Consider the following 25,922-nt stretch of genomic DNA (forward strand, 5'->3'; position numbering starts at 1 on the left):
CTGTGACCTAAACTCAAATACTCATGAAAATACGAAAGTTATTGTCTATCGAAGGATGTCCTTTTGACCATAAAAAAAATTATATTATACAAATGGATAGATTGAATCAAATCTATTTGTTATTTTTGATAGTGTCCACCCTGAGATTGGAAGGTTGGTTCCATCCCTGCTCAAGTCCAAACAAAGACTCTGAAATTGGGACCCGATGCCTCTTTACTTGGCACTCAGCATTACGGAGGTCGATTGGGGGTAAGGCCCTGCAACAGATTAGGATCCGTCCAGGGGGTGTACTTGTACATCAAGTTGCCTAATACAAAGGCTTACTTGTCCAAGGTTTACTTACTTAAAGGAGTAGTTCATGATTTTTTAACTTGATGTTACATGGTTCCTCACCCTGCAAGTAGTCTATGGGCCAGGACAAATTCTTTTTTTTCTTTAAACAGCCACTACAAACTTAGCTAACTTTAGCCATCACTAGCTAAAAATCAATGGAAGGGATAGGGACATATGATCCCTGTGGAAGGGATAGGGCCATGTGATCCCTGTGACCAAAATATCCTGAAATCAACTCCATATTTGGTTTGATGTTCACATGCCCGTCACTTCCATTGATTGCTTAAAAACTATTTGTTTATTTTTGATAATTTTCATGGAAAGCTATTACAGTAAAGTACTTAGTTGTTCCCCAGAAATGATTTGATATTGAGATAAAAACGACTGCATTGGGCCTTTAAAATGCAGGAAATGCGTTATCAATTTATTTATTATTTATCTGGGGGAGGACCATCCATCAATCATGTCCATACAGCCTTAAACCCATTCACAATGACAGCAAAAAACAACAACGAAGAGAACAAACTGCAGTGGACTCGGACGATAGGCTACATGTCCCACTTTCTCTGGCAGCCTAACTCTTCTCAAGTTCTCCTTGTAGGCTACTCTTTCAGTACTTGACAGATCTAAAACGACTCCAACTCCAAAGTCTAGATTCTAATCTAAACCCTATCGTTCATTAGGCTAGATGTATCAAATAATTTTATATTTGTGTGAACAAAAGGGCTAGTAGAAGTAGGTGATTATAGGGGCCAAAATAAGCCCTATATGGAATGGGTACTACATTCATGTGCTACCCAAAAGCATTTCAAAACTAAAAAAGGTATTCTCCTCCCCACTCACATCATCCAAATTAAAATGGCATGACTCATGACACAGGGTCGGTAGAATAGGAGAAATAACACACCCAGAGTGAAACTAGGTTGAAAAACATCCTTTAATAGGTCCGTGCCACACACTAGTGAAAAATAAAGCTCCTACAAAAAGAATGATGTTATTTTTTCACAATATCTTAAATAAAGTAACTTCAAGTACTCTGACTTGGGTACAAAAAACTCTAGCTGCCTCCATTAGGCCACGACACACAGCAAGATTCAAACACAGTGGTTACAAATGGCCTTACGTCCTCTGTACTGTGGCAAGGCAGATGTGGGGAAATGTTTCATGGGGGGAAAAAAAAGACTAAACAAATACTTAAACGTTGTTTGTTTGTTTTTCTCTTTCTGTATGGAGAGGAAATATTACTGTGTCACTGTCAGACTTTGGAGGCCATGTTGGATTGAAATTATATATAAAAATAATGTCATCGTAAAAATGGAAAAACGAAAAAATTATATCCCCTACGCCCCTGTTGGAAGGGTAGGCACTACCAAGATTAAGGATACCACAGTGTTTGCAGAGGATATGTATATATTGTACAAACAATATTTATGTTTGTTTTTTTATCACTTTCACTAAAATAGAATAGAATGCTACAATCATTCTAAGGCATAAACAATATCTGATATTTTAAACAATTCCGTTCCAAACAAGACTTGAATATTGACATTAATAAACAGTATATACACATGTATCACCATTGTCTGACTGTTTTTCTGCAATTTTTGTAATTAAATGCAGTTGTACAGTTTTAACGTAATGATTACAGTCCTCTGATGCCCAAAAGCATAGAACAGTGTAAACAGTAATTCTTTTTCTTGGCTTTGTTTCATATTTGGGAAAAAAAAGAAAGAAAAAAAAAGTCAAACACAAAGACAGACATTCCTTTCGATTCAAAGCAGTTGAGCTGATTCTTCCTTTTCATAGAAAATGATGTGGACCTTTTTTTTATTTTATTTATTGATTCATAAATAATTATTAAAAAATTAAATACATTCACTATAATACGATTAAATAAAAATAAAACGTCTATTTACAAGTAGTGGAAAGTATTCTACCGCAGATGCATTTCGGGTGGTTGAGAAGGATGAGGATTCAGTGCAATGATCTTGAACAGGAAATGGTATTGCACTAAGACACCCGGTTGACATTGTGTGGGACTCTTTGGGTGTTTGGATCCCTGTTGTACTGTAGCAACACCAGCGTTACAAGTCTGTCTGTTGACATTTCACTTTAACTGCCCCGGGTTCGTCCCAAAGGTACAGACGGACCAGCATCATCATCTTGTCATTCCCAAAACGTGGTGCCTCCGCTATGAAATGTCAAATAATGTTACTGGAGGTCTGGTTCGAGACAGTGATGATGATCGGTAAAACAACACCCAAAATTGATGGATTAGTTTATTTCATTGAGAAGCTCTGTCCATCTCTTATCAAAGAACTTCCTCATGTTGTGTCCCGCTCGCCCGATGTCTGAATTGTCTTCATTAAACTTTTCACAGTTATCAAATACCAGGTTGACGTCAATAATGAAAGTCTCCAGATTCTGATACCTGAAACGAGAGGAACAGATCATTTTGAGTAAATGAGTAAAACACTCGATTGTTGTGTTATCCTTTCCTGGCTACGTGACTAGATCCGAGGTTAGTCATAGTATGACTACTAGGGAGTGGATAGTAAGAGTGTCATATTAATAGTGAACTCACTGGCTGCTGACGAGCTTCTCTCTGATGGTGGCGAAGTCCATGGGCTTCTTGATGACCTTCCTGTAGCCAGGGATCCCCTTGGTGTTGACGGGGTTGAGGAAGGGCCAGGCATCCTGGTGACGCTCCAACTCAGCCAGGAGCACCCTGCAGGAGATAACACACACACACGTCACGAAGGGAACATGTTCGTGCAAGTGTTTACAGTACATTGCAATGCCCCCGGCAAATACATTTACAACCCGCATCTGCATTTCCATCAGCAACTCGCTGATTTAAAGTGCTGATACTTGTGCTGAGAAAATGAGTCAAAGATTTATGGTGTAGTACAGTACCTGCACAAACCAAGGTCTCTGTTGTTGTCTCTGGCTGTCTTGGCTCTCTTCACACACACCACAGGGCTCTCCTGACTGGGTGACTGGGGTGTGGGCGGGGCCTGGGACGGGGCGGGGCTCTCCTCTCCTTTCCTCTTCCTGCTGGGGGGCTCTTTCGCTCCTCCTCCTTTCTTCGGGGTGCCGCTGGCGCTCGCCGAGTCGTCCTCTGACACCTCCACGTTACCGTTACTGTTGCCGGCCTGCTTCCCGTTCCGCTTGGCCTCGGCCGCGGTGGGTTTCTTCCCGCCTCCACCCGCCACCGGTTTGCTCGGTGGCTTCTTGTTCTTGGGAGACGGGCCGCTCGCCTGAGGGGAGAGGGGAGGATTCATGCAGTTGTACTTACATAGCAATGGCACTTGGCATATTGTGTACACAGTGTTGTTGAATTACCTACTTTGAAATAATATATGATATGAAAATGACAGGTACATAATGTAGAGGTACATGACTGATACGCGTGGCTGACATACTTCTATAGTAAAGTACGATATGTAAATGTTGAACAGTGGCCTGGACAGTTTGGGTCACCTTGGATATGCAGGCGGGGCAGTACCAGTCCCCCTCGGGGATGGTGGTGATCTTGGGTTTGTGACAGTACGTGTGGCAGCCTTTGTCACAGCCGTCACACAGCAGGAGCAGGTCCTCGTTGTCACCCTTCCTGCAGATCTGACAGTACTAAAAGCAGACAATGCAGTGTCACCTCAAAAGCAAGGGGTGGATTTTCGAACCAACATTTACCAAGATTTACATTGGAATCCACTCCCTAAGGGACTTGAAATGGTCTTGGGATTCAAATGCTCTCCAATGACACACAGTGTTCACTTCCCTAGCATATTGAAATTCCGTGCCAGCCAGCTACAGTCGTTGAGGTTTTACTCACCACTTTCATGATGGACCTCTCCCAGGCGATGGACTTCTGGAGCTGCTGGAGACACATGGCCAGCTGGGCGGCACTGCGGACGTCGCCCAGGGCCTTCCTCCACACCTTCATCCCATGGGCCACCTCCTCCTCGCCCCTGTGGAAGGCAACGCAGATGTCAGAGGGATGGACGCATACAAACAGGAATACGGAAAGTCGGACACGGACTCATGCAGGCAGGTACACACACTCAATCCTTCGCTTTCCAACACAAACACTTGCCCATACACAGACGCCCACTGTCACCACAACTCGCTGAAGCTGCAGCTGTGCAGACAGACACCGGTATGAGAGTGAGTGAGTGAGTGAGTGAGTGAGTGAGTGAGGGGGGCAGGCAGCAGGGACATATGGGTACAGGTACACACACTGCCATGCAGGAGTGACGCCCATGCAGATGCCGGGAGAGGAGGAAAAAGAATGGTAGACGGGACGAGGTGGATGCCGTGATTACTGACGCAGAACACCATGCAGACGGCCAGAAAAACTCAGCAGGAAAAAACATTCACCACACTGTGAGTCAACCCCAAACCAGAAGACAACCATGAAAATACACAATAAAAGATGCAAAACCCCACCCAAAAAAAGGACAGCAGAGGTAGATGTCTTTTTGAAAAATGAAACAAAAAAGCACACAGAAGTGTTGAATCCTGAGTGGATGACCTACCCTTCCCTGTCAGCACTACTGGAGGGAGCGGGGACAGTGACGGTACCGATAGCCCCCACATTATCCAGCCTGATCTGAATGGTGGTACCTAAGGGGCTCCTCAGGTACCTTCTCTCGATGTTCCTCTCCAGGTCCGCCAGCCGCGTCACCGCTATGTCCAGAGGGTTGTCCGCGTGACGCACCACGCCGCCCGCCTTGTGGTCCGCCTTGTCCTCCGGTTGGTCTTTGTCGCCAGCGCCGCCCGCCGCTGGTTGGTGTTTGGGGAGGGGCTTGTGCTCGTGGTAGACCAGGTCCTCCCTCTCTGATTGGGGCTCGGGGTACATCCAGCCCTGCGCAGGGAATGGTAGGTAATGTAGTCTTTAGGTTCAAACTTAAATAACAACCTATTCACTAGATCTTGGTTAACAGACTTGAAAAGGTTAGCGAGTGACCACCGCTACCATTCATTACTTTCGAACAGAGGCCTATATTTTCTCCAATGGATAGGGATGAGAGCTATAATAAAAGGAAGCTACCCATTTGTTGATGTCGTTGTTGTTTACCTTGACCTGCAGGCTGGCGGTGGTGACCTTCCTCTCCAGCTCCTCCACCTGCTGCAGCACAGCGATGTCCATCTCCATGGCCTGCTCCTCCACACACCACCCCCGCACTGACTCCACACTCACCTGGCTCTCCTCCAGCTCACACAGCTCTATCATGGCCGCTGCACATTGGGGAGACAGGACGGCATTAGAGACCAGTCATACATTCCATAGACGCGTGTTTAAGCACACAAAACATGCATATTATTCGCACACCAGACCCAACACCCACACACACAGACTTTTTGTCGCTCGCTACTCCCTCCCTAACGCAACAACAAAACCACACACACTTTACCACTCCCCATTCACACACACACACACACACACACACACACACACACACACACTAAGAATTCAATATCCAGACACAAAGAGCTGTTCAATCAGAAACCACACGAACGTTAACTAATCTGGCTTTGATGTCAGACTCATATTGAGCAGTCAGTCATGCGTCATGTACCAAATGTCAATTCATTGTGAAGCGCAGGGGCTTGGAGTGTGCTCAGTAGGGGTATAACTACTCAGAGCTGTCATAACACAGTGCTCAATCAGACTCCAACACAAAAGTCTTTGTGAAAGTCGGGGCCTGCCAGTCGGAGTGCTGCTCAGTTTCACTGACACAAAATCAAAGCTACTTTATTCATTCATATCCATTGGGATCTGTTGGCTAAATCTACTCTGTAAAGGCTATGCAGATTGCTAAAGATTGGGTGAGGGACCTACCAGCCAACCAACTGACTTGAGTGACTGTCAGACATACAGTACTCACCGTCTCGGTGCTTGGTGCAGACCTGTGGGATGAGCTCCATGTATTTGTGCATCTGTCGGTGCAGGCCCTTCTCTCTGGTTCCCCGGCTGTGGAGGGACCCCACCAGGGAGCGCAGCTCCTCAATGTCTGACACCCGCCACCAGCCTGACAGCATCTCTGCGCACACACACATATAAATAAATAAACATATGGAAATGTTTCAGAAAAATGACTTAAGACAATATAATGCCCCCTTGAAATAGATCTACAGTATTCGGATACAGAACACACTCCAGTGCTGTTCTCGCTCCTCAAGAGATTCCTTTCTTCCACCCAGTAGAACAAAACAAATTCAAAACAAATTATTCATTCTCATGACTCAGTGAATTAATAAAAGGTTGAATAAATAGAATAAACTGAATAAATAGATGACTCATGACACACACACACACACACACGCTCGCACACACACACGCTCGCACACACACACACACACACACACACACACACACACGCTCACCCTCTGGGATGGGCCGTGGTGTGGGGTGGTCCGAGTGCTTGGGCACCTCCATCATGGCGGGAGAGGGCACCGTGGACGAGAGCTTCTCGCCGGGAGGAACGGGCGACTCGCTCTTGCTGGAGACGCTGGGCGGCGCGTTGGCACTGCCCTCCACGGAGCTGAGGCCTGAGTGGCCTGGCAGGGGGCTGCTGCAGAAGGGCAGCTGGCTGGGGCTCAGCATTCCACTGGGCCAGCCACCGCAGAACGCTGAGAGACTCAGCAACGACCCTCCAGTCTTAACCTAGAGGGGGGAGATACAGACACAGACACTTCAATATCATGATCAGAAAAACTCATGTGTATCACTACACTTAGGCCTGTAGCTTCAAGCAGAACCTCCATTCTTCTGATGTTACATTTATTCATAGGATTTTCCATTATGAGCTTCTACTACCAGTATAAATCATTAGGACAAGGGGTCTGTCCTGGCATAGTACTGACCTGCAGGGCTGACAGAGGGTAGTTGATGAAGCCAGCTGGGTGGTGGGGGCTCGCTGATGCCGACGCTGCCGAGGGGGTGAGAGGCAGGGCGGGGGAAGCCGGGGGAGACCTGGGCCGGGTGAGGCTGGAGGAAGGCAGCGGGGAGGACTGGAGAGGGCCGGGCCCAGGGGAGGGAGAGGTGGTGAGGGAGGTGTCGTCACAGGGGGAGCGGGGGAGTAGGCTGAACCAGTGACCGCTCCTCTCTGTCAGGACCCTGAGGAGCTGGTCGCTGGGGAGGTACTGGAGCTGTGGAGGGTTAGGGGCTAGGGTGGAGGTCTTTATAGGGCTGAAAAGCTGGGGTGTGGGGCTTAGGAGGGAGGAGAACGAGGAGGGGGACGAGGTGGAGGTGGGGTAGCCGGGTTTGGCCTCCTCGCACGGCAGGTTGGGCACCGTCGACGCACAGGGGCTTGTAGGTTTAGCGGGCAGAGAGGCGTTGGCGGGATCGGATGGTGGTGTTGTTTTTGTTGTCGTGGTGACAGACGGTGGTGTTGGGCTGTATTTGGGGCGGAGGTCTGCCTTGGCTTCGCGGATTTCCTTGGCAACGTCCTTAGCGACGTCGAGGAGTGTGGTCAGTTTGGAGAGAGAGGCCGGATGCAAGAGGAAAAGATTGGGAGAACCTTTCTTCTCCTCCTTCCCCTCCTCTGACCGCACGGAGGTGTAGACGCTCCTCTCCTCCCCGCCGACGCCCCCAGGTTTCTTCTTCTGCACCTCCTCCTCCTGCGGCTCCTCCTTGATGTACACCTCCCCTGCTGCCGCCCTCCTCCTCTCCCTCTCTTTCTCCAGCTCCCCCGCAGCTTCACCGCTCTCCATGGCCTCGATGAAGACCCCTCCGCAGTGGGGCAGAACCCAGTAGCGCCGGCGGTACCGGTCCTGGCCGTACATCATGGAGCGCAGGGAGTGGGACGCCTCAAACAGCTTCCTCCTCACCTGGTGCTGTTGCTGTGAAACCAAGCAACAACGCCATGACCTGAGTTATAACTAAATCAATGAATCAATAATATATAACTATTTAGTATTGTTCTTCCATGGAAATGGAACTCTCAGATCTCCGGAAGGAAAGACTTACCTTGGCTAGCTTCTCTATCTGTTTCTCCAGCTCCTCCACACTAGTTGATTGGTCCCCATCGTCCTCGTCACACGTTTCCACTTTCTTCCCCTTCTTCATCTCCTCCTCCTCTTCCTCGTCATCTTCATCGGCCAGGTCGTCGCTGTCTTCGTCTTCATCCTCGTCGTCGTCGCTTTCTGCTCCGGCCTTTCTCTTGCGTTTGAGGCCAGAGGAGGGCGTACCCAGGGGCTGGGCCTCCTCCCCTCCCATGCTGGCATCTCTCTTCCCGGTCCGCTTGGCATGGATGGTCCTCAACCTGTAGAGAGAAACACACAGGTGAGCATTCAGATGCACACACACACACACACACACACACACACACACACACACACACACACACACAACACTTACTTTTTGAGTTTGCCCTCGATCAGCCACTTGTCCTTCCTCATGTTGGTCATGTGATCAAGGTTCTTGTCGATCTCGCTGTAGAGACAGAGAAAGATACAGTATGTCAGTTCACACGTACAGGTAACTATGGAAACAGTGAGTAAATGAGGGATGCAAAGTATATTGAAAGCAGGTGCTTCCACACAGGTCCGGTTCCGGAGTTAATTAAGCAATTAACATCCTATCATGTTTAGGATTATGTATGAAAATGCTGGCCATTATTTTGGCTACCTTGGCTATGTCCCCATAGGATGACAATGTCCCCATCCACAGGGCACAAATGGTCACTGAATGGTTTGATGAGCATGAAAACGATGTAAACCATATGCCATGGCTGATTCAATCCCCAGATCTCAACTCAATTGAACACTTATGGGACATTCTTCAGCCTGAGACAGCGTTTTCCACCTCCGTCAACAAAACACCAAATTATGGAATTTGTTGTGGAAGAATGGTGTCAGATCCCACTAATAGAGTTCCAGACCCATGTAGAATCTATTCCACGGTGCATTGAAGCGGTTCTGGCTCGTGGTGAACCAACACCTTAGCAAGACACTTTATGTTGGTGTTTCCTTTATTTTGGCAGTTACCTCTAGTTAACACATACAGAACAATTCTCTCTCTCTCTCTCTCTCTCTCTCTCTCTCTCTCTCTCTCTCTCTCTTTCTCTCTCTCTCTCGTGAATAATTGATGTATTTGGCTTCTCTCTATATCAAAATTGAATCCCACTCCAGATTAGCTGATCTATCCAGAGTCTTACACAGCATTAATAAAACACGACAGCATTAGCAGCTGAGTGAAGTCAACTAAACGGCATTATTTGTAAGGAGCTAAAAGGCAGTAGGCTCACAACAGTATGGAAGCCTCTTGTACACTAAACCTTTCACACTGGCTCCACCTAATAAGACCGGAAGGGACGACAATGCCTGATCTACAAGGATGTCATCTCATGCTTGTGAAATGTTGTCTGCATATCCTATAAGTAAAACCAGTAAAAACGATTCCATGTTTGATCTCCTTACGTACTGCACAATATTCTATTCCCTTGTAGCTCCACTGGTCTGAGGCCTGTGTGATGTACAACGCTGGCAGATCAGCATCACTCCTCCTACCTGTCAACGCTTTTGCTGCAGATAGAACCTGACCTTTAATTGTTTTGTTTCAATTGTTCTTTCTTCCCTCCTGACGACGGCACTCTTGCTGCAGCCTTATCTATTTCAATGTTAGGCGTCTCCTGTTCTTTACTCCTACCTGACGACACTCTTGCTGCAGGCCAGCTCATTGGCCAGGAAGCCTAGTATGGAGGCCTTCTGGGCGGGGGTGTGAGCCTGGAAGGCCTTGGTCTTCAGGCTGAGGGCCAGCTCAGCCAGGTCAGTCTGCCCGCAATAGGCCCCCATGTACATCTGCAGCACCTCCGACACATTGTCCCGGTTGATGCCCACATTGGTCAGATGGTCCCCCAGCATGGTCTTGGTCTGGGGGGAGAGGAGAGAGACAGGACGGGTGAGTCATTGAAGATAGAGGGAAAGACAACATGGTCTTGGTCTGTAAGGGGGGGGTGGGGGGTCGTGATAGAGTGGTTCCAGGTATACTTTCCAGGGGAGTGTTGACTCATAGACAATGGGCTGGTTTCCCAGACACAGATTAAGTCCTAGACTAAAAAGCATGTTCAGTGGAGATTCTCCATAGAAAGTGCTTCTTAGTTTCTTAGTCTAAGACTAGGCTTAACCTGTGTCTGGGAAATCGGACCAATGTGTGTAGGTTTTTATTCCACCTATGTGAGAGCCTGCTTGGTATGTTCCTGTACATGTACAGTATCTCACCTTGTGTCCAGGGGGCAGTCCAGGGTCACACACGGCCAGGGAGAGCAGTCTGACCAGCAGGTCCTGGACGTGTCCCATGCTGTCTCCCACGTTGAGCAGGCCCTCCTGCAGCATGCCCAGGGTGGGTACGTCCACCCCCACATCGAAGCCCAGCACCTTCCCAAAACCGCGTAGGAACTGCATCAGCATCAGGCAGTCAGACACCGCACCCCCCGGCAAGATCAGGCCAGGGATTCTGGAAAACTCTGGAAGAGGCTGGAATGAAAGGTAAGGAGAGAGGGAGGAATGTTTAGGATACATCTCACATGACACCCTGGGACTTCTATAGTACCCTATGTGGACGGCAGTATATGGGGAGCAGTGCGACTTAACATATTGCAATGTCAATGACTGAATCACATGGCTCTGAATGGTAACTTTAAAAAAAAGTTTTCATTAGTAAACATGTGGGGGACTATTATCTCGTCCCTCCTTATGCATTACTCTCTTTTGCCACTTGATGGCAGTGTACAGCACAAACCATATCCAGTACTCAGGCTTCACATATGATACACAACAGATACCATTGCAATGATACAATGCACTTAACCACCCATAACCCAAACCTAGACAATATTAACTTGCCAGTTCAAATATACATAAGGCAAAAGAAATGTAACTAAATGAAACAGCCACCTACAACTTGGAAAACTAGGTCCCTTTAATGATGTCACCCTTCAGACATCACGCAGGACTGAATCATGGGCAAGATGGGTCATTTATTACCTTATGATCGGCCAGACACATGTCTTCATTTGGCTTCTTCAGCTCCCTGGCAATCTCCAGTTCCAGCCTCCTCAGCTCCAATTTCCGCTCCTTGTTCAGGCGTTTCTCATCCCTCTTTTCCTGCCGCAAGCGCTCGCGCTCCTGAGGGCCCCAGAGAAGGAGAGAGGAGGGGAGAGTTAATGGGCTCACGCCAGTGGCGGTAGAACAGACAAGAATGTCAAGCCGAGTCTGCTGAGTAGTTTTAGAACTCAGCCCGGCGCCCCTGCCTGCGCTCTCAAAGAAAAAGAGCTCGAGGGCCATTCTTTTGACTCAGTTAGTGTATTGAAGAAATGAAAAGGAGAGGGAGGAGAGAGGGTTTGAATGGGTTCAGGAAGGAGTGGGACCTTCTGGCACGCACGTGTGTGTTGTATGTCACCCACCTCTGCTTTTTTGCGAGCCTCCACCGCCTTCATGAGCATCCCGTGTTGCCGTCTCCTCTCCCTCTCCTAGCAGAGCAGAGAAAACACACACACGTTACACACCGGAGAAGGTGGAACCTCCACAGGTGAAGTCAGAGAGGTGGACAGAAGGAGGAAAACCCCCATTCACCTCCATCATGGCGAGGTTTTCACATACAGCAACACGTACAGTTGAAGCTGAGGTTAAGAAGACAACGGTACGAATGACGACAACCAGAAAGCATCAGAGGGAGAATGCGGTAGATGGCGATGACGGGGTCAAAAAAGAGAAGTTAGGGTCAAGCTATGATGCCTCTAGGTAAAAAGCTGACGGAACAAACGCAAAATGACAGAGTCATCATAGCCACAAGCCAGTCGGATGAAAACAAACATTGCGCTGTGTATCATCCATCTGTTTAGCTGATAGCCGTTCCAGATTGAAAATAGCCTAAACCTATGGGGGGGCCTATCTAGTGAAGGTCTTACAAGGAGACTTGCGTGGTTGAGGATAGACTGTCTCCAAATGTTTTATTGTAAACCAATAGGATTTGATCAAGGCAAAGCGAGGACAGTGACTGTCTGTCTGGAAGGGATGGGGAACTCAGTGATGTGATAAACAGATAGAAGGCAATGAAACAGATCCTCTGGTGTCAGCTGCATAAATACAGTATGCAGGGGCCAGGAGTTTCTCCTGCTCAGGTTGATATTGTTAGGAAAAACTCCTGGCTCTAATTGTGTGCAACAGACGCGCTCAACAAGCAATAGCCAGCCAGCCAGTCAGGCTGCTGGAGAAAACAGGTAGGTACAGCAATAGACAGACAGCCAGTCAGGCTGCTGGAGAAAACAGGCAGGTATAGCAATAGACAGACAGCCAGTGAGGCTGCTGGAGAAAACAGGCAGGTACAGATACAGAACAGAGCAGCAGAACGACTCAGGCTACATTCCAAATGGCACCCTCTACCCTATGTAGTGCACTACTTTTGACCAAAGTAGTGCACTATGAGGTAGTGCACTATGCCATTTCAGACGCAACCTCAGAGACTCAATGGGACGTAACAGGTTAAAGGGCAGCTCTTTGTGGACGGAGACGGACACAAGCTCAATGTCTGGAACTGGAAAACTCAAGCACTCACAGCCACTCAAAAACAACAGCTAGACGATGGATGTGATGGATGACTCATCGAGAGGAGTGTACTTTCAGACAGTAAGAGTGAGCATGGCAGGGCTTGGCCGCCTTTTGCAATGCATTCTGGGGAGTACGGGGGGAGCTACCGAACCACTGCAGGCGGAGCGAGGTCAGGTGTCTCAGAGCAGATGGAGGCGACACACTGTTGTTGTTTTTGTTTGTGTGTGTGTTTGTTTGTGTGTGTTTGTTTGTTTTGCTGAAAAGCCATGCAGAATAATGTAGTATGATTGCAGCCAGTGCTATACTTAATGCATTGCTATGACAACCATATCACAACCAGGAAACACGATGCGGTGTTAGATGTACAAAAATAAACATACCCATACCATATCTAGTCTATGCCTCTCCAACTCCTGGCAGAGAGAGTTGGCAAAGTATTATGGAACAGAAATGACAGCAAAAAAAAACAGATTGTTTAGCAGAAAAATACCCAAAGTTCAGAAATAACCCAATAGAATGGAAACTGACCAAAGAGAAACAGTAAAGAGTTGAATAAAATATCTAGTTACACACAACCTTGAAACACACACACGCACGCACACACACACACACACACGCACACACACACACACACACAAACACGCACACACACACACACACACACACACACACAAACACGCACACACACCCACACACACACACCCACACCCACAAACACACACCCTGTAAACACTGATCTAGCTGAAGTGTATATGGTTTTTAGTATAATTTCAATCATGTCAGAAGAGAAAAGGCGTGTTGCTAAAAAGCGCTGCGTACCTGGTGCTTTAAAATGACTGCGTGCTGTCTTCGCATTTCTTTCTCCTTCAGGGGAAGACAGAAAAGATGAGGGGAGAAAATCAATACACTTTCATGCAGCAACCATCATGAAAATCACTAGGGCTGATGGGATTTCAGACCATTTTACAGAGGAGCTACAGCTCATGCCTAATCTCATTGTCAGACACAGCTCATCTGGAAAAAGCTTTGACATTTTGGTTTACATTGAGATGCTGTGTGTAACACAAACTCTCACCTTTATTCGTTTCTCTGCCTCCATAATTTTGGCATTCGCAACCTCTTCTTTCTTTCTCCGTTTAGCCTGCGAATGCAAATCGGGTCAAATGTCATTTCACTGCCAGACATCTGGACAGACAGACTGACGGACACATGCCACCTCGCAGTTTCGCACCGCAGCACTCAAAATATGATATTTTCCCTGTGACAGAAAATGAAACGTATGCCTCACGTGCCAGTCAAATGTGTAGAACACAGAGAGTGAATCAAGTATCATTTAAATACGTAATTGCAAACAGCAAGAAAAAAAAATCCCGTTAAGAGTGGCTTGCCAACCGTGTCAACTCAAATTTGATGTAGTCCTGCTAAAATACGTTGGAGCTCCTACAGTGTAATTGAGTGTGCAAGGGAAGACATTTTTTTTCCTTCTTCCCCACCCACTTATGCTAAACTGTTGCTGTTGTCTGATAAAATAAAATACAGATATTTCTGTCTAAATTAAATATGGTCTAACTCTGAGACAGCTAGCGGAGACAGCGATTTTAATATTCAACAGCCGTCAACCAAGACCCATTTAGCATTAGTTCCATGTGGAATTATGCTTTACTCCTTCCAACACTGTGGTATTATTCAGTAATGGGCTTGGGTAAGATTAAAACCCCATGGACAGAGTAGGCTCTGGGATGCATTTTGAGGAGTGACGTTCTGCTAATTCAGAGGATATGTTCGGTATTGGGTCAGTTGACTGTAGTACCTCCAGGATCTGCTGTGCCCTCATCTCCTTCTCCAACCTGATCTGCTGAATACGCTTGATCTTCTCCTGGAGAAACACAGAGGTAGCTTGATCGATGCACTATGCAAACCAAACAGTGGTGCAGTGGTAAAACAAGGATACCTCAGACGGGACGGTTTGACAGGAAGTGGTGTCACGTAAAGAATGCCCTACCTGCTGCTTGATGAGCTTCATTTGCTCCTTCTGCTTCCTCCTTTCCTCGGCTGCCATGATGGCTGAAAGAGAGACTTTAGGGGCTTAGGTGTTAAGAAATGGTTTGCAGCAGTGGTACTGCACATCTCTACAAGAGGACAGTGGGGAATAGTGTATGCACTTAGATGTAGTGTAGTGTACCTTGTTGCTTCCTGGCCTCTTTGGCTGCCCTGGCCATGGCCTGCTTCTCTAGCTTCCTCATCATCTTCATATGGGCCGCCTGCCTGGCTATCTCTGCAGAGAGAGGTGATGGAACGTTATTGTGTGACCACACATGTTTGGTAGGTAGCATTCACAGACTTCAAACGGAGGTCTTTTCATTTTTTTTCCCTCCTCACCTTGGGCCTCCAGTTTGCGTAAGAGTTTGGCCTCGCTGGGGCTAGGCACCTCGGCCCCCAACCCCAGACCCTCTCCCACGTTGGGCGGCCGGCCCTTCCTTCTCCGGGAGCCCTTTCCCCCCTCGGCCCCGCGCTGGCGCTCTGAGTTGGGGGGCCGTCCCCGCCGGCCCTCCATGGCCAGGATATGAGGGATGACGTCCTCGTCCTTCAGCAGGCTCCACTGCAGACCCTGGGGGTAGGACAGGCGCGAAACAACAGGGTAGAGGGGCAGTTAGTGTCGTGTGGGTAATAAATGGCTTTAACATACTTCAGTTGCTTTGATTACTCTACTGTTACTCTAGGTTTGACTCTTTAGATCGATCACTCATGACAGAAAAGAGGGCAGATCAAAATATGCAATGCATAGTGTTATTACTGGACTACAAAGCTAAGAACCAGAAAATGGCCCAATTTCTACCTGTGATATGAACACCACTACAATGCATTCCATTCCCCATTCAGCTAGTTAAACTATCCTACTGTACAGTATATGACTGGTCACCTGTGGAAGTAATGCCAACGGATTATTAAATTACTCCCTATACAAAGGGGGCTAGGTGGTAGGACTAAGTTACTATACAGCTTCTACTGTACATGAAAAGAGGAAATAAACACATTTTAACGGGCAATAGATAGATGAAAGAGGTCACCTGGGGTCCTTCTCTGGCTTCATAGAAGTCACCAACCATTATCTTTGCACTGAAGCTAAAATTATCGCGTGTGATGCCACTTATTCCATTTCTGGATAGATACTACAGAAGAGAAAATAATGACGTTTGGTGAGACAGGGATATCCAATGTGATAGTATGTAAAAGTGTGACATTGAAAAGCGACCTAGATACAGTGGCGGAAGCTAAAAACTAAAGTGACGATTCAACTACTAAGCATCAAAAGAATTAGGGGGGAAATTGAGCAAAAGCATAGTGAGAATCAGAATGCTCTAACGACAGGTCAGCTTTTAGTAGGCAGAGGAAGGGATTGTGGAAATGAGCTAAAAGGTTTCCAGCTCTTCTCATGTTAAGGTCACAGGGGTTAGCGTTGATGCTAAGTGAGCACTAGCGTGAGGGTGAGGCTAGTTGCTAGCGTAAGGCTAGTCTGAGGGGTAGGGGTTACTCTTTACCTTCACCACATCGGGGTACTGCCTCAACTTCTTCCCGCATGGCGCGTAGTACGCCACGTCGCCTTGCATCTTCCCAGACACGCTCTTGATCCGCGTTTCTCTCTGCCAGCTGGGAAACACACGGACGGAAGGAAACTGTGAGTGAGTGACCGAATGCCAGAGGCTTTGCCATTGCTAGAGAGAGCCTATCAATTCAAGTCATCACTCGACCTACCCCAACTCTAGAGGTATCCTCAACTCCTGCTCATCCATCACCCTCTTTCTTTTCCCTGCGCCTGGTGAGAGAGAGAGAGAGAGAGAGAGAGAGAGAGAGAGAGAGAGAGAGAGAGAGAGAGAGAGAGAGAGAGAGAGAGAGTGAGAGAGAGAGAGAGAGAATGAACCCGTTAGTCAGACTGAACAATACACAGTCAAAGCCTTCTCTCCATAGCCCTAAACACCCAGCTACAGCCACACGCAGAGCTACTGCCCAAAACACCCACCCATAGCCACAGCACCACAGTGCTGAATATGAGCAGTGTTTCGTTGTCTGAGACAAACGGGGCTGCCTCTGTGTCTCCAACCCACCAGCTGTGGTCATGAGAGTGCCTTATTGTTTCTGCGTTCCGTTTATTTAATCAGGTAGAGTATTGAGAAACTCCGTGCTCTGAAAGCAACTTAAGGATATTACTGAAATATGCCCTGAAAAAAATCACTGACATTCCAATGTGAATTTGATGGACAACAAAACATGTTGAATTGAAATGTGCTTAGGAAGATTGGAATCTCTGTTGGAAAATTCCAGTCTTCCTTGTTGTGTCTGTGTGTGTGTGTGTGTGTGTGTGTTATTTCCTTTCCTAAGCTGGGTAATCTCCCAGTGCTGAGAGAGAGAGAGGAAGGAGAGGAGAGGAGAGGGGAAAGAAAGAAAGAAAGCTCGGGCATGGCAGAAGTGCCAAACAAGTTGTCAGGCCTGTTAAGCCCAAGGACATGCACCTACAGGAACCCAGGCCTGTTAAGCCCAAGGACATGCACCTACAGGAACCCAGGCCTGTTAAGCCCAAGGACATGCACCTACAGGAACCCAGGCCTGTTAAGCCCAAGGACATGCACCTACAGGAACCCAGGCCTGTTAGGCCAGCCAACCGCCCGGCTAACTAAAAATAGACCCTCCGTTTCCTCTTCCTGTTCTCTCCCCACAACCATCTGAAGATGATAGCATATAATGGTGAGCTTAGCTATTCCAGTGTGGTTACGTGTCCTCAACAGTTAAAAGGTACAGCTAGGTGTTTTTACTGACTGGTTTTGTGCTTGTGCTGTATGAGTAGCTTTGGCAGAGTAGGTAAAGAAGTTTAAGGAGTGTTGCCTGCGGTTACCTGGGGGTGTGACCAGGGAGTAGGAGGAGGAAGGAGAGCTGTGATAGGCCAAGGCACTGGAGCTGGTGACGATGTTGGGCGTCTTGATGACCTGCAGGTTGAGTGGGGAGCAGCTGGCGGCTGTGTGATTGGTTGTGCTGCTCAGTAAGGAGGCGTGGCCTTTGGTTAGCTTGAGTGGGGTCTTCTCCCTCTTGGAGACGGAGCCTGACGATGGCAGCTTCAGCTTCGGGTCCTTCAGTTTGCCACCGGAGATGTCCTTGTCACTGTCCGAGTTACTGTCAGAATCTGAGAGGAGGGTACCAGAAAACAGGGGTTATCACTGGTTGAATGGTGTTCACTGCTGTACATCACCATAACCCCCCCCCAAAAAAAATCTGTACACTACAAAACATTGCATGTGCCTTCCATTAGGATGGTCAGAACGGTATCTAACCTGACAAGCTGTCATCCGAGTCCTCCTCATCATCCTCCAAATCATCCAGATCATCATCGTCGTCGTCGTCGTCATCCTCAACAGAGTCATCCGAGTCCTTGCTGCTAGGGAGACCGGGGAGACCTGGGAGGCCGGCCTCGGCCCCTCTGAACAGGTCCACCAGAGACTGCACCAGGTGACTCTGAGAGAGGCCCTTCCAGGCTGCCATGGGGGCCAGGGCATGTGCCTGAACCTGGAGGTTAGGGGCCTTGGGGGCCTTGATCTTCCTGGGGCCCCGGGCCGTGGCCGGTGAGGGTGAGGTAGCGGGCCTCGCCGGGGGGCCCTGAGAGGAGGCCGAGTGGACCCTTCCGCCGGTGCTGAGGTTGACGGGCAGTGAGAGGGACGCCCCTGCCCGAGAGAGGTCCTTGTTGGAGTCTTTGCGGGGCTTGGTGATAAGGGCTAGCGGCGCATCCTGAGCCGTGGTGCTTTGGATGACTCCGTTGGGGTGGGCAGCCAGGCCCAGAAGAGCGCTGGACAGGAAGAGGTTGGAGTGGTTGTTCTGGGGGGGAGGGGGGAGGGGAGCAGGGGGCAACTTTGTGCTTCTGCCACCGCCACACGGACTCTCCAAGGAGGACAGCTTGGGGGGCGGCAAGGAGGATGACGTCACCCCAGCAGCCTTCCTAGAGGTTTTGTGACCCTGCTGCTTCTTGGGCTGCGCCGCCGGGAACGTCTGGCCTTGCGAGAGTAAAGACTGGAACGGCGGGTGGGAGGGTGGGAAGGAGGGAGGGGGATAAAACAAGGGAAAAGAAAAGAGAAAACAGCATAATTGTGCCAGCTGTCAATTTACATCTACGTTGATTATTCAAGCTGGTGATGAAGCACAATGCCTGGCTCACTGTCTCACTGTGCCGAGGACAGAAGCCTGGAGACAATGGCATATAACATGGCCATAACCACAGGCATTGTACAAAGTAAAGAGTAAAGCTGCTGAAAAGCGGCTTCCAGTTCCCGTATCTCACTTAAATTACTACAGTTATGAGTCTGTGAAAAGTGTTAGCGTCATGCATCTGGGTTTTTACTTTAAACAGCATAATGGCAGATTTTATAGAACGACAGTCACGTTTGGCGTTGCACCGTGTTTCAGCAAACACAGGTTAGGGCTTCGACATGTACATTCAACTAGATGTGATATCAAGTGAAACAAATCAATTTCACAGACCATGTAATACAGTAACAGTTCCTGAACCACTGGGGGAATGCAGAGGCCTTTGGTTAAAAAATAACCTCAGCACCGGTAAAATAGAACAGGGGAAAAGGCTAGATTTCCAATTAGGGGGCCGGAGCCATAGGAATTAGCCTAATCGATGAACTACTATTTCAATGACCATTTCGACTACATCCGAGAGGTCCACAATGCACTGCAGAAGGTGATAAATGTGTATATGTTCTATCTAGTTGTGAATGTGTTAAATGGAGAGTAAAACAGTAATAAATACATACAGTAACTATATGTGCCGTCTGCTTTGCTGAGTTAATGAGGCCAAAAGCATTGACCTTTTGGTTAACCTTTTGGTTTACAGGCTGAGCAGCACAGCAGGACACCCAATCAAATGACTCAGATAGGACTCCCACTTCCCTCTCTGACTCTCTCTGGCTGGAAGCAGCCCTCTTACTGCAGCTCGTCTACAGTGTTACCATGAACTACGAACAACCTTCTAACTGTGAAAGGAGAAACCGTTTCATGTTCGACCGCTTTTAGATTATCCAAATTAGGTGAAAAGCTAAACTAGCCAGTTACCAATCTGTGGTATTATTTGACTATGGGAAAAAGAGCTACTGTGTGAATACTGGGATTTAAAAAAAACTTGTATTTATTTAGTTTAACCTTTATTTAACTAGGCAAGTCATACTTGATACTCTTGGTACCATACTCCTTGCTAGTGGCAGAAAGGACAGTGGACCAACCTGTTTGAGCCTGAATTCGTTGATCTGAGAGAGTGATTCCTCCAGCAACTTCCTCTTACTAGCCTTCCCACTGCCTGGTGTCTTCAGAGGCTTGGGCTGCTGGGAGTTGGCCATGGGCGACGTGAGGAGAGGGAAGGATTGAGGCGAGGAGGACAGGGGTACGGAGCGGGCCAGGGAGGGCACCGACAGGGGCTTGGAGGAAGAGCAGAGGGACAGGGGCGGGTGCTGCGGCGAGGAGGGCAGAAGCTTGGGCGGCTTGGGGGAGGCTGTGGTGCGTCCTTTGGGGGAGGTGATGAGGGGGATTGGAGAGGCAGAGACGGTTGATGGGGAGGTTTCCCTGCGGGGTTGGGTGAGGAGGGCTAGGGGCTTGGAGCTGGCTGCTAGGCCCGTGGACTGGATGACACTGAGGTGCTGCTGGAGACCCTCCTCCCTGGGCCGGGAGGTCTGGAGAGACAGGGGGGAGCTCTGGGACAGGGTAGAGGGGGAGTGCTGTGAGGGGACCAGGGTGGGGGGGTCGGAGTGTAGGCTGTGGGGCAGGCTGTTCCTATTGTCTTGGGCCTCCTTCATGCCCGAGCTTAGTGTCCCGATCTGGAGAGGGAGGAGAGGAAGCCCAATGTTAGCTCACCCCGGAGCACATCACAGACAAGTAGCTATACACTACCAGTACTACTCACTATCACTGTACCTTCATTTTTTTCTTCGTCCGCCTCGCCTTCTCCTTCTCAGAGTTCCACGCCTCGCTCTTTCCCTCCTCTTCCTCATCCTCATCATCATCGTCGTCATCATCGTCGTCGTCCTCTTCCCCTCCGAGGTCCTCCAGGTCGCTGCTGATGGCTCCATCGCTGGAGCTGTCCGAGGAAGAGCCTGATTCGCTGTCACTGACCCCAGCGACCTCTGCTGGCTTTTTACTGGGCTTCTGCATTAAGGCAGAGAGCTGACAATCAATAAAGCACCCCGTGTACATTTTAACCATTTGATTGTTGTTTCTAAACTGGAAATGGAAAACTTAAAACGTCCAAAACGGACCCCAAGTCAAATACTTCAGGCTTTACTATAGCTATAGACAGGTTATCTTTTAGCAACAAAACCAACGAATGCCCAACTATGGGGCAAAACATGCAGAGCTGGCTTAGACTGTTAACAACATGTCAACTATATTTCATCTCCAAATTATACAATTGTATAATGAGCACTATCGATTTTTTGCAATATTAGCATTGACATGGAATCCGTCAAAACACCTCAAAACAAGAGATGGCATCAATAACGAGATACAACGAGCTGAAACGAGCTACCTAAAACATGGCAGCTTCTTGCCATCGTTGCTAGCTACCTGAGCGCTCAGAATCATAACAACGCGGCTTCCGGCCACGTCGAAGTGCGCGCATCATTTTCACAACGTTGTCATCAGTAATCTAGATCCACTACATCATTGAGCTGACCTTGTCTTTAGGCTTGCAGGGTACTTTCTCCAGCTGTAACTCTGCTGTGTGGCTCTGGCTGTGAGGGCTGCTCCTGGGGCCCCTGGCCTTGGAGTTGGGGCCCTTAACAGCCTGAGAGGCACCCAGGGATGGGGACGCGTTCATGGAGTAAGACCCCTGCATGGTTGGGGAGGAGACCCCACTTCCGTTCACTGCCCCGTTCACCCCTGAAATCGCACGGAAAGAGGCACAGCACACCGTTACACAGCATCTTAATCTCATCTGAGCAACGAGACATTGCGAGTAAAAACGCGAATTAAATATCTGGGGTTCTTCTGAATGCGGAAGAGAATAAAAAAGCCTTACGAAAATATTGATTTAATGCGTATCTCATTTAGGCATGCTGAACATGGCGTGAGCACAACACGAGTGGTTTACATAATTAAAGATAAATGAGAAGACAGCATCAAATGAAGAAAGTAGATTAAGAGAGAAAGGGTACAGAGAGAGAGACAGAGAGCAAGAGAGAGTGTGAGAAAGAAAGAGAGAGAGAGAGAGAGAGAGAGAGAGAGAGAGAAAGATAGAGAGAAAAGAAGAAAGAAAAAAGCCTGCACATACGCCATTAACTGAGACTGGAAGTCATTATAAGGTTCTCGACGGGAGAAATCTCATCACGGAGCCGGAGACTGCCGAGACTAGGGAGCCTCTCACTTAATCCCTGTGAACAGTTTCCACCACCTGCTTACAGGAATGATTCATTCATTCACATCTCTCGCAATTGCCAGAGGGGGTAAAAAACGTTGCGCTTTAAATACCTCGCCCTCTTAAGGGTACCTTTTATTTCCTGGCGGTAAAATCATTTGCTGCTTTTGAACAGGTGTGAGACGCGTCTTCACACTCTGTGCCAATATACAGGTACAATAAAATACATATTTTCCCCTGATGAGCACAGGAGGTGTCGCAATTATCACCTTTGTTCTAGGTTGTTATTATCTGTATAGGTCAGAATGAAGCACTTGGAAGGGTTCAATGTAAGAAGGATGGGCGTAGCTGTACCTTTGGGGGTCTGTCCGTTTTTGCTGGGGGTCCTGGAGGGGGCTTGCAGGGGGCTGTGGTTCTGCTGGATGTGGGGGGTGAACATTGTGGGGAGGCCCAGGAACGGTGGGAGGAAGGCTGCTGCCCCCCTACTGTGGGCCTCTGCTGCTCGCCACCATTCTAATGGAGAGAGAGGAGGAGGACATCAGTGTCATTCTGTCTCATCCACTAAGTTCAGTACGGTATATCAATTACAATCGCCTAAAGAGTATTAGAAGTTAGCACACCCTTAAATACTGATTAGTCATGCTGTTTCATCCATCTGCTGCTCAGGTCAAGTAAATCTCCTGGACTGAGTCATGTTACACCTGTCCAAGCCCCACACCCGGGCCCCTCCACTTACCTGTCAGAGCTCCCAGCTGGGGGTGTGCGGCCAGGGCAGCAGACATCCCCAAGGACCCCAGAGAACCCAGGGACCCCAACGACCCCAGGCCTCCAAACTCTGGGCGTCCTGAGCTGGTGGTGTACAGGCCGAAGGCTGGGTGGCTGACCAGGGGGAAGGCACTTGACAACGTGTAGGGCTGCTGGTCGCTCATCACCCCATACAAACGACCTGATGGACAAACAGTACAACAGAATAATAATAATAAATCAAATGTACTTATTAAGTCCTTTTTACTTCAGTAGTCACATCAGCAGTTGTCACATTACTCATTGAGTATCTGTTATTACTTCTATTATCACGTGTTTGACGTTCTATTATTTCTCTATTCTCTTTCTCTCTGCGTTGTTGGGAAGGGCCCTGAGTCAGCATATCACTGTTAGTCCACAACTGTTGTTTACAAACCATGTGACGAGTAACATTTGATTTGATCAGCGGTGTGCTTCTGTTTGGGGTATAAATAAACCGAATTGAATTCTGAGATGACTCAAGGGTTCGCCGTGCCCTCGAAATACCCTGACTCGCTGGCTTCTTAGGTATTCATCCCTTCTGTGTGTTAAAGTTTAATGACGTTTTCTCCTCTCCCCCTACAGGTTTTCTGCTGGGTAAGATGATATTGTATGTATATTCAACAAGACATTAGGCAGCGTAAAGGACAAAGATAGCCCTGGATTGGAGCTTGACAGGTTTACCCATGCTTGTGCAAACACAGAACAGAGCAGCTCAGATCGGAGTGACTGAGACAGAGACACTACTCAGAGGGGAGATGCGCATCATGCATGTTCTAGACAGACAAGAGTTCTAGGCTGTACTTCAGTAGGTGAGAGAGAGCGAGAAGAAGACAAAAAGAGCGATAGCAGTCGACAATTCATGTTATATTTTCTGAGGAGGAGCTGATTTGTTAAATTAGGCTACAAAGAGAATGTTCTCAGGGGCAGATACATTTTTTTACATTTATTTAACGTGAGAAATTTGCATAAGTATTCGATTTTGTATCTACCAAGAAACTTGAAACGGATGCGGGCTGAGCAGCGGGACATTTGGACAGCTGGGAGTGTAGTTTAAGTGTTTCTACAGGTACTGTATAGCACTGATCCTTCCTCGCTACTCCATTATATCCGTCACCACGCAAATTAAAGGAGCTCAAATAGGCTAAATCAGTGGTAGACCGAATAACAAGCAAGGTCCTTCAATATGTCAGTGCTGTGGTGTTTGAGAGGCGTACCTGTGATAGAGCCTGTTCCTAATACTTTCCTCCAAACCTTTTTTGATTTAAATTTCAGCAGCACATTGTCCCCCCCCCACCCCCCACCTCCCAAAAAAAGAGGAATACTTCAACATGATCGTCATCAAGCTTTCCCCTAAACCTGAGTACAATCATTTCTGGCAGGGAAACCGGAGCGCGTTGTCTCCTCGCACAGTCAGATGCAATTTGGTCTGAGCATATTTCATGCAAATTCAATTTCCATTACAGAAGGGTTTGAAAAAGAGAGAGGCTGGTAGAGGGAGGGAGGGAGGCTGCGATGGGGCGAAGACTAGCTCTCTTTGAGCCAGGTAATATGTGTGCATAAAAAGTGATGACAGGCGATGTAAAGTGTTATTCACCGAGCTTGTGAAAATGTCAACCTACAACACGCCCAGTGAGCGCTGTGTGAGTGTGATGCCCCCAAATTCTACAGAATCAGATGATGGAGTTGAGGCGCGCAGAAAAGAACCAGAACATTTGCGCCTGCCTATCTGGCTGTCATAAGTGAGAGAAAAAAACAAAGACTAAACATAATTAGGCCTAAGCTAAAGTACTTTCATTTTGCGTGCCCTAAAACAGCTATATATATTCAACGATATAGTGATGCTGGGAGCATGAAGTGAAAATACAATGTAGAGGCTAAATTGCTGAGATGATCAAGGGAATCGAATTAAAATGTCCATATAACATCATATTACATAACATAACTGTCTGGTTGGTTAAGCCTGAGTTACAATTAGATTATCTTTATTTATTACATTTTTTTACATTTCACCTTTATTTAACCAGGTAGGCTAGTTGAGAACAAGTTCTCATTTACAACTGCGACCTGGCCAAGATAAAGCATAGCAGTGTGAACAGACAACACAGAGTTACACATGGAGTAAACAAACATACAGTCAATAACACAATAGAAAAAAAAGAAAGTATATGTACAGTGTGTGCTAATGGAGTGAGGAGGTATGGCAATAAATAGGCCATAGTAGCAAGTAATTACAATTTAGCAAATTAACACTGGAGTGATAGATGTGCAGATTATGATGTGCAAGTAGAAATACTGGCGTGCAAAAGAGCAGAAAAGTAAATAAAAACAATATGGGGATGAGGTAGGTAGAATGGATGGGCTATTTACAGATGGGCTATGTACAGCTGCAGCGATCGGTTAGCTGCTCAGATAGCTGATGTTTAAAGTTAGTGAGGGAAATATAAATCTCCAGCTTCAGCGATTTTTGCAATTCGTTCCAGTCATTGGCAGCAGAGTACTGGAAGGAAAGGCGGCCAAAGGAGGTGTTGGCTTTGGGGATGACCAGTGAGATATACCTGCTGGAGCGCGTGCTAGCCGACTAGAGCATACAGCGAGGGCCAACACTAGAGCATACAGGTTGCAGTGGTGGGTGGTATGTGGGGCTTTGGTGACAAAACGGATGTCACTGTGATAGACTGCATCCAGTTTGCTGAGTAGACTGTTGGAGGCTATTTTGTAAATGACATCGCCGAGGTCAAGGATCGGTAAGATAGTCAGTTTTACTAGGGTATGTTTGGCGGCGTGAGTGAAGGAGGCTTTGTTGTGGAATAGAAAGTCGATTGTAGATTTAATTTTGGATTGGAGATGTTTAATATGAGTC

General features: G+C 47.7%; 1 protein-coding gene across 23 annotated transcripts in view; it reads right to left on the reverse strand.

Moving 5' to 3' along the window:
• Positions 1-1,252: 1,252 nt before the first annotated feature.
• LOC110495859 (bromodomain adjacent to zinc finger domain protein 2B) overlaps positions 1,253-25,922 on the reverse strand; it is an 81,698-nt gene continuing 57,028 nt past the window's right edge. For 2 of the 23 annotated variants that reach the window (XM_036952298.2, XM_036952299.2), the window contains exons 4-36: positions 23,013-23,222; positions 22,631-22,789; positions 21,596-21,801; positions 20,839-21,069; positions 20,154-20,741; positions 18,210-18,939; positions 17,777-18,061; positions 16,642-16,702; positions 16,428-16,536; positions 15,957-16,058; positions 15,268-15,496; positions 15,071-15,163; positions 14,891-14,964; positions 14,699-14,764; positions 13,964-14,029; positions 13,708-13,752; positions 13,269-13,301; positions 11,745-11,810; positions 11,326-11,466; positions 10,561-10,815; positions 9,989-10,212; positions 8,699-8,773; positions 8,309-8,603; positions 7,204-8,181; positions 6,724-7,003; positions 6,225-6,380; positions 5,414-5,574; positions 4,872-5,200; positions 4,169-4,304; positions 3,817-3,963; positions 3,250-3,593; positions 2,918-3,061; positions 1,253-2,764 (exon numbers count right to left, since the gene is read on the reverse strand). In XM_036952298.2, coding sequence (XP_036808193.2) covers positions 2,608-2,764; positions 2,918-3,061; positions 3,250-3,593; positions 3,817-3,963; positions 4,169-4,304; positions 4,872-5,200; positions 5,414-5,574; positions 6,225-6,380; positions 6,724-7,003; positions 7,204-8,181; positions 8,309-8,603; positions 8,699-8,773; positions 9,989-10,212; positions 10,561-10,815; positions 11,326-11,466; positions 11,745-11,810; positions 13,269-13,301; positions 13,708-13,752; positions 13,964-14,029; positions 14,699-14,764; positions 14,891-14,964; positions 15,071-15,163; positions 15,268-15,496; positions 15,957-16,058; positions 16,428-16,536; positions 16,642-16,702; positions 17,777-18,061; positions 18,210-18,939; positions 20,154-20,741; positions 20,839-21,069; positions 21,596-21,801; positions 22,631-22,789; positions 23,013-23,222 — 7,175 coding nt within the window. In that variant the 3' untranslated portion in view covers positions 1,253-2,607. The remainder of the gene's footprint in view (positions 2,765-2,917; positions 3,062-3,249; positions 3,594-3,816; positions 3,964-4,168; positions 4,305-4,871; positions 5,201-5,413; positions 5,575-6,224; positions 6,381-6,723; positions 7,004-7,203; positions 8,182-8,308; positions 8,604-8,698; positions 8,774-9,988; positions 10,213-10,560; positions 10,816-11,325; positions 11,467-11,744; positions 11,811-13,268; positions 13,302-13,707; positions 13,753-13,963; positions 14,030-14,698; positions 14,765-14,890; positions 14,965-15,070; positions 15,164-15,267; positions 15,497-15,956; positions 16,059-16,427; positions 16,537-16,641; positions 16,703-17,776; positions 18,062-18,209; positions 18,940-20,153; positions 20,742-20,838; positions 21,070-21,595; positions 21,802-22,630; positions 22,790-23,012; positions 23,223-25,922) is intronic. The other 21 variants (XM_090208124.1, XM_090208125.1, XM_036952312.2 and 18 more) reach the window with 19 other exon arrangements.

This window comes from Oncorhynchus mykiss, chromosome 18 (genome assembly GCF_057628025.1).
Source record: "Oncorhynchus mykiss isolate SJ-2025 chromosome 18, ASM5762802v1, whole genome shotgun sequence".
Classification (NCBI taxonomy): domain Eukaryota; kingdom Metazoa; phylum Chordata; class Actinopteri; order Salmoniformes; family Salmonidae; genus Oncorhynchus; species Oncorhynchus mykiss.